Source organism: Cololabis saira, chromosome 3, assembly GCF_033807715.1.
Source record: "Cololabis saira isolate AMF1-May2022 chromosome 3, fColSai1.1, whole genome shotgun sequence".
NCBI lineage: Eukaryota > Metazoa > Chordata > Actinopteri > Beloniformes > Belonidae > Cololabis > Cololabis saira.
The window spans coordinates 11986153-11994469 of NC_084589.1; the positions used below are offsets into that span (position 1 = coordinate 11986153).

General features: G+C 44.7%; 1 protein-coding gene across 1 annotated transcript; it reads left to right on the forward strand.

The window, feature by feature from the left end:
- The first annotated feature begins 1505 nt into the window (after nucleotides 1–1505).
- prdm13 (PR domain containing 13) lies at nucleotides 1506–8093 on the forward strand. The gene is made up of 4 exons (XM_061718210.1): nucleotides 1506–1770; nucleotides 3034–3165; nucleotides 3255–3375; nucleotides 5410–8093. The coding sequence occupies exons 1-4, from the start codon at nucleotides 1603–1605 to the stop codon at nucleotides 6903–6905; spliced, it is 1917 nt and encodes a 638-aa protein (XP_061574194.1). The 5' UTR covers nucleotides 1506–1602; the 3' UTR covers nucleotides 6906–8093.
- Nucleotides 8094–8317: the final 224 nt, after the last annotated feature.

Sequence of the window (8317 nt, forward strand, 5' to 3'; positions counted from 1 at the left end):
TGGCACAGATCGTCATATATATATATATATATATATATATATATATATATATATATATATATATATATATATATATATATATATATATATATATATATATATATATATGTATATATATATATATTTGGTCGTTTATTTTACCAAAAAAATTTGCACATGAAAAAGGATGCAGGGCAGTCGTGTGACGTAGATGGCTAATATTTTTTTATTAATTTATCTTAAAATATAAATTTGGCATGACAACCGTTTCATTATGCTTAAGCTCACTTTTTTTTAATTTTATTTATTTTTTTAATTTAATTCAATTTTCATAGGGAGGACTTTTAATTTCCCCATCAATGCTGGTTTACTGAACTAGAAACATTTTCAGGTTCCATTTCATTTTATTTAACCTATTTTATTTGTTGGTAGTTGTAAATACCGTGCTCAGTCATCCAATTAATTATCAATAAAGTGATAATCAAATAATCCCATATCGAGCAGTGTACAAAAATCCGCTATTTGGCATTTAGTCACTTAATGACGCCCCCCCCCCCCCCTCTATTCTGAAAAAACAACATTTTTTTCGATTGATAGTTTTAACAAGAAGGCAAAATTATTTGTAAGAGAAAAACAAACACAATGCAGAATTAAGCACTTTTTTCTCATTTTTGTAAAATTATGCAGAATTAAATGCACAACTGTAAACCACCAGGGCTTGTGTGTGTGTGCGTTGGGAAGATGCTGTTATTTTCTTCCCCTCCGAGTCTGTCCTGGTGGTTCTCCCTTTTCAGTACCTGCCTGAGCTCAACCCGGCACACGCCGAGAGTCAATAGAAGTTAACAAGTCCTCCAACTTTCCTGCTCCTTTTGTGAAAGTAAGGACAGAAAAAAGGAGGAGGGAGAGAGCGAAGCCCCTTTGAAGTATGCGGAGCTTGAAGAATGCCGGCCAAGTAGATTTAAAGTAGCCCCTGATTTCCAAAAAGCCGGCTTGAAAGGGAAGAATGGAGAAAGGAGAGGATTTATGGGGAAATTATACAGTGTATTTGTCAGTTAAAATATCGGAACTGTCTGCAGGACAAAGTCGCACGCTGAGGATTAATGGCCGCTCCGGACCTTTGATTCTGCGCTCTCTTTTCTCTGGCCTTGACAAATTGGATTTCGGGGATGGGAAGGTCGACCGGCCCTTTGTGTCTCTTGACCGTTTTGGAGCGATTCATTATGCGGTGAGGGAAAGTGTCCATGTGACCAGGCCGGGCCGTTTTCCCTGTGCACGCAGCTGCTGGGAGAGCCAACTCTCTCACACTAAACACAAACACGGAGCCGTGGCTGCTGCTGCAGACTCAGGACCGCTCCCCCCTCTAGACCTGCATCCCTTCCTCCAGTTACACGCACTCACACGACTCTCATCCTCGGAGGGAAGGGTCCTCTGGGGGGGAGGGAGGGAGGGAGGGAGGGAGGGGGGTGGATGGGGGGGCAACCACTGCTGCTCCATCACTAGAAAAGCAGGAGAGCGCAACGCCACGGCGTCACTTTGAGGGCGCATGTCGGCCTGTCCTCATCTTTTTCCCTCCTCCTCCTTTAAACCCGAGCGCTCTCTCGCCATCAGGGTCCATCAGTCTTCATGGTTCTGATCTCACCCCACGCCATGCAGGGCACCAGGGCGTCCACCACCGTCAGTGTGTTTGCGGACTGCAGCATCCCGGCCGGGCTCCGGGTCGGGCCGGTGGCCGGCGTCTTCAAGCTGGGGAAGTACGTGTCGGACCGCAAGGAAGTTGGACCCAAGAAAAAGGTAGGATCCAAAAGCATGACTGGGAAATAACAAGACGAGAAGGAAATAAAACGTTGAGCTGTGTTGGCTGTGGAATCTTCAGCTATAAAAGGCGCTTCCACTCAATTATTAGGATTTTTCAATATTTTAACTTTGATCTTATTTTCTTTTTTTTTTCACCCATTTTTTGACAGTTTCATATCCAGTTCTATATCTTCTACTAAGAATATTGTTCAAATAGGCTACATCCCATCAGAGGCAGGAATAAATTAAAATTGAGTTTTTTTGGAAACGGAACTGTCAAACTTTGTCGGGCCTGAAGTTATTAATTGGTTTGGCCTGTCAGGTTAGAAATAATTGAGCTCCATTAGTGGCCGACTTGTCCGTCTGTGCCTCCACTTAACCGGCCTAATGGGCGGCCCGGCTCCGCTGTGAGACCCTGCGCCCCCAGCCGCCTCACATTTCACTGCCTGCCGGGGCTCTTACCCCCATGAGCCGTTTATGCTTAATGTAATCCGGCCGCAGAAAGATGCCAATAAGGTCGAGGCCCAAGCCTCGGGGGAGGCGCTGCAAAAACTGCTCATGACAATAAAATAATACCAAACAAACCAACTCAATCCCTGCCTGTATTATTCAGAGAGACTGTTGTGTAAAGAGGGATATTTTAATCTTTCAACGCAACAATTTACACATGTAGATAGTGACTTTTGCAGGCAGAGGGTGAACGATTGTCGGCTCCATAAGTGCATGTATAAGTGCAGGCTGTTATTGTGGAGCCTGTCAGCGGCTGAGATTGATGCGCCTAAATGCGTGGCCCCGGGGAAGCAGCGGATCATCAGGTGCAATCTCTGTGTCAAATGTCACGCTTCGATCTTTAATGTCCTCGAACAGTTTAGAAACGCTCTGACACTCCTCAAATTCATTTCCCATATCAACTCAATTATAGGCCAGAGTGTCATTCTCTTTAGGAAATTATCAGTTGAGCGGATAAAGACGCGTTAAGCGCCCACCGATGTGAGCTACAGCTAGACAATTATGTGGAGGTGTTTGACACATAAATTGTGCAACAGAAACAAATTAACGAATAAAAAATGGCCAAAGTATTTTAATTAAATGAACAATCGAAAAATATTTGGAGAGTAAAGTTGCAGATGTTAATAGAGACAGCCGGCCGGTCAATAGAGTTTATCTTTCCATTAAAACTGATGGCTCCGCGTTATTGTTTATCTGAAAGGCCTGTTAGAGTTTAGATTAATCAAACTCACGTTTCAATTTCTGATCCAGATACGGCTGGTTCGCGGGGAGTTCGTGGACGAGTCGGGCTGTCCCATGCCGGACTGGATCGGGTTGATCCGTGCAGCGAGGAACAGCCAGGAGCAGAACCTGGAGGCGGTGTCGGATTTACCTGGCGGACAGGTGCGTCTTCACCCCGCAGCACCTTCACACGGGCTGTCCTTATTTTATTTCATTTTTTAAACACGGATATTTATTATTTTGGTGTGTAGATTTTCTACCGCGTCCTGAGGGAAATCCCAGCAGGAGAGGAGCTCAGTGTGTGGTACTCCAACGCTCTGGCTCAGTGGTACGACGTCCCCATCACAGCGACTCCCACGCACGACGAGAAAGGTAAATTAAACAGCTTATTATGGTAGTTATAAAGGGGGAATTCTGCTGACTTTTTCCTTTCTAAAAAAAATAAATTCTTAGAGCATGTGAGTCCCAGTTTTGGTGGAAAAATGGTGTGCAGCTCATAAAACTGGAATGATGATTATTATATTTATTATTATTAATATTATTATTAATACTACTACTACTACTACTACTACTACTACTACTACTACTAATAATAATAATAATAATAATAATAATAATAATAATAATAATAATAATAATAATAATACTAATAATAATAATAATAATTCTTGGTACAAAGGACTACTTAGAAAAAAGGCTACATATCAACACATGGGCAATTAAATGACCGGCAACACTTGTCCCTGTTTGGGTCTCTATTGATTGAGTCTTTGACTCTTCTTTTCTTTTCTTTTTTGAGTCCCTTTAAAAAAACTCGGTATAGGCTTTTTCAGTTTTTGAAGAATGGATTTATTTTGTAAATTGTATATTTTGTAAATATTTTGCGTGTTTTCCTCTATAAAATTTGTCAAATTATAATTATTATTTAATGTTACTATAAAAGATGAATTTGGTCCTTAATGTCAGGAAATAGGATTTCAGGTCAGACTGAAAGTGTATCCAAGCTGTTGCGGACTGATGAAGACGAAAAGATACTGAGGGCAGCTTTCTGAAAATAAAATTATTTTTCAATGAAAAAAAATATAGTGGGCTTAATACAACTAAACCATTATTGTTATGATTTAAACATATCAATTTGGTAAGAAATGCATATAATTAGAGTACAGTATCTGCACAATGCGCAATTCTCAATGTAATTCATGCGACACATTATTAGCTCATGGGATTTCTTGTTGGCCATTAATCTGTAGTCAGACTTTTAATCCATTTGTTTGGGTTTCCTGAGATTTCAGAGATTCGCTTGGGGATTAAAGTTTGATCTCTATAAAACAGCGGCTCAACAGAGACTAATCCTATTACAAGGGGAGATTATCAACAGATACTTAGTAAAAAATTATCTCTGTTATTTAGGATTTTACATATCATTCCGAGCTCGAAGGGCCTCTTTATTAATTTGTACACGTAAACTGCAAAGCTCCATATGATATCATTTGAATCAAAATGATGACGGTACTTGAAACATAAAAAATAAAGGCAATTAATCAGAATAGAGCAGACGAAGAAAAAGCCGGTGATTCAGTTGAGGGACGGAGGTTACGAATACCATTAATATTCATGCATTCAAAAGCAAATAATCTAAAAACAAGTGCTTCACGGTAAATTAGGTGTGTGCCTTAAAGTATTGTGGCCCAATGAATGCTAACTTTTATGTGCGCTGTATATTGGCCTGATTGTGCGGCCCGACACACCGTGTGCGCTCCTGGACATACGCTCCTCTCCCATTATGAGGCGTCAACAGATGGGCCCGCACCATTGTTTCTGGAGACTTGCGATTTCAAGCAACAGCTGCTGTCACTTCCACGGGAAAGAGCGCAGAGAGGGGAAGAGCTGTGGCCTGAATGCGTCGGGCTGGGAGCGCCAGATTGGGCTGGGCGTTTGCCCTTTTTGATGGTGATCACAGACAATGGCCCGTATGAGGATTACAAAATCATTACATCTATATTATCTTCTGAGTGCGCCACTGGGGGCCATTAAGACGGCTCCTTGTGTCTATTACCATTTGACACAACTTAAAAAGGGAATCTCAATCATTCTGCCTGAATTAAACTTCCAGGTGATGCTCAGAAGTGGCCGATGGAAATCTGGTCATATTTGAAATATCATTTTTATAACCCCTTATGAAATTCTGAAACTGATCATACATATTTTAAAATAAATAATCTTTTCAGTTTATTGGCTCATGTTTTCGCAGTGAGGATTTAAAAACCGTTAATTTAATTTCACGCATGGACTTCCCTCTTTTACGCACTGAATAAAATGAAAACACTCGTGTGGAATGTGGCGTCATGCTGTTTTGTATAATTATATATATTTATCTAATGACTGATCCCTCTCTGGTCTCCACAGGTGAGGAGCGCTACATCTGCTGGTACTGCTGGAGAATATTCAAATACCCCAACACGCTCAAGGCCCACGTCCACTTCCACTGCGCCGTGAGCAACAGCCGGGGCTTCGTGAGCAGCGAGCAGTCCAGAGGCAGCGAGACCTTCAGCAGGTCCCCCAAGTCCGGAGACATCCCGACCACCTCCACCTCCCCGAGGAGCGCGCACAGCCACCCGGACTCCGGCAAGCGCGCCCTGTCCTCCTCCTCCTCCTCCTCCTCGCCGTTCCTGCACAAAACCGGACCGTCCAAGAGGAGCATCAGCTCGGAGGAGCAGGACCGGGCCCTGGACATGAGCGTGGCCTCGGTCCGGAGCCAGGGCCACCTCCTCGGGCTGGGGGCCACCTCCTCGGTGCTCCACAGCCTGGGCTTCCACCCGGGCGTGCGCTCCGCCTTTAAGCCCACCGGCGTGTCCAAAGTCCCGGGCGCAGACTCCTCCAGAGAGGAGACTGGGGGGAAGCTGAGCGCGCTGGGCTTCAGCAAACTCATAGGGAGCATGAAACCCATGCGTAATTTAACAGAGGGCCTGACCGGAGGAGGGAACCCCTCTCCAAAGTGCGCACCTGCGGTCCTGGACGCGCCGATGGTGCCGTGCGCCAACGCCATCCGGGGGTTCCCACTCCTGCCTCACATGGAGGACAGCTCAGCCTTTAAGCACGTGGAGAGCCGCATGCACTCCGGCCTGTCCCCGTCCCGGTACTCCCAGATGCCCACGGGACTGCATTTTGAGAGGTTCTCCCTGCCTCACTTCGACGGGGTTAAGACCTACAGCGGGGACTGTAACATCCCCCTCATGCCCTTCACCCTCTACAACGGGGAGCTGCTGTACAGCTCGCCCTACTACCCGCTCAAGTTCCACTTCAGCAACCTGCTCAAGTACCCAGAGTCCGTGTCTTACTTTGGGGCGCCCTCCCTGAGCCAGGACCTGGGCTCCATCACGAACATTGACCGGGAGATCGCCATGCACACGCAGCAGCTGTCGGAGATCGCGGTGGAGAAGAACCGGACGCGGCTGGACTCGCTGCCCGCCGGGAGCGCAGTGGGGGCGGCCGGGGCCGGCAAGCCCAAGAAGGGACACCTGTGTTTGTACTGCGGGAAGCTGTACTCGCGGAAATACGGCCTGAAAATACACATGAGGACTCACACGGGCTACAAGCCGCTCAAGTGCAAGGTGTGCTTCCGGCCCTTCGGGGACCCCAGCAACCTGAACAAGCACATCAGGCTGCACGCCGAGGGCAACACGCCGTACAGGTGCGACTTCTGCGGGAAGGTGCTGGTGCGCAGGCGCGACCTGGAGAGGCACGTCAAGTCCAGGCACCCCGGGCAGACTGTGAAGAAGCTGGAGGACAAGGCGGGCGGCCTGTTCGAGGACGCGGAGCAAAAGAGCGACAATGACAGTGACGTGGACGTGTGCTTCACCGACGACCAGAGCGACCAGGAGTCCAGCAAAATACACGACTAAAGCCGGAATTATGGTTCAGGGTTAAATCGACGCAGAGCCTACGGCGTAGAGTACGGCGTAGGCTTTGCGTTGGTGTAACGCAGAACCATAAATCAGCCTTGAGCCGTGCGCTCCTCGCAGTCAGGCCCCGTGTACAGCCTCGCGTGAACTCTGGCATCTGATCTCATTTTTACCCAAAGGGATGTGGAAAAATAAACATTTTATTTGCAGATATGTTTTTAAAATTGAGAAACCAAAATACAAAATGCATTTTACCTGTTCAAAAATGTTATCCACAAAAGCCATTGTTGGTGTCATTCCTGCAAAGTCTGGTGGCCTTCTTCATTTTGGCCCTGAACAGAAAATTTAATCACAAGAAGTGGGCTTTAATGTGAAGTTACAGACATTTTCGTTCATGTCAAATTTAAAACCTTTATAATCAGAGTCCTTTTTTTCACTCGGACATTGAAAATAGTTCTTATTTGGAGATTTGAACATGCCGTGATGCGCGCCAGGCGCACAATGCAACAAACGATCCGGCGCAGACAACAAGTAACGAATACAAAAGCTTCCAAGGCTGAATTTGAGACTAGACGGGTTTTTTTCTAGTCTGGCACAGCATTCTTTGCAGTCTAAGACAAAGAAACGGGGCCGTTTTTGTGATAAAATATGTAGTGAACGAAACCTCTGATCCAAAAAGAAAGAAAGAAAGAAAGAAAGAAAAAAAAGGACCACATTCCTTCAGACTGGCTTCAAGAAATCAACAGTCTGCAAATCACGATCCTTTTCCATTCATTTGGTTTTTGTTGTGATTGAGGCTCCCCTCTAAATTGTCAGTTGCACTTTAAAAAACAAACAAACAGCAAATGGGCATTTCATCTCCACCAACGGCTGCGAAATCGCGATCGAACTTATTCCCCTTCCCCCATTCACTGATCAAGATTTTGTACTTAAACTTTGCACTTTTTCTTGCCAAGGCGTGCTGTTATTAAAGATGCAGCCAGCAGCTTCCAGTTTATTTAAGGAATTATTTCCAGAGAAAGCAGATGTATTGATAGCTATAGCCTATTGTAAAGAAGTTGTAAATATGATATTTCACATTTCAGTGGAGAAGTGTTGTATACGTGTGTTCATAAGTGAAGTTTGAAGATGACAATGTTTTACTCCTGTCAATTAAGTGGTTGTTTTTTTTTGAATAAATTTTAATTTAAAACACTGGAAATCTGTTTCTTGGTTTGTTGAGGTGACGAACTCACACTCTGCAGGGTTCAAGAGGATTTGATCTGAGGAATAGGAGAAAATGTATTTTCTTATGTTGCTTTCTAAACTGAACAGCAAATGTGCTTCAGTCATTTCTACCTGCCTCTTAACAATAAACATCACATACATCAGGACTTCAGTCATTTCGTCTGTACGTCGTCTTTATTAAGTTA

What these genes read in the sequence shown, in the direction of transcription:
- prdm13 (XM_061718210.1), top strand. Translation starts at nt 1,603, where the DNA reads ATGGTTCTGATCTCACCCCACGCCATGCAGGGCACCAGGGCGTCCACC. An exon ending in AAGTTGGACCCAAGAAAAAG is followed by an intron (nt 1,771 to 3,033) that starts GTAGGATCCAAA and finishes TTTCTGATCCAG; the next exon opens with ATACGGCTGGTTCGCGGGGA. An exon ending in TCCCACGCACGACGAGAAAG is followed by an intron (nt 3,376 to 5,409) that starts GTAAATTAAACA and finishes TGGTCTCCACAG; the next exon opens with GTGAGGAGCGCTACATCTGC.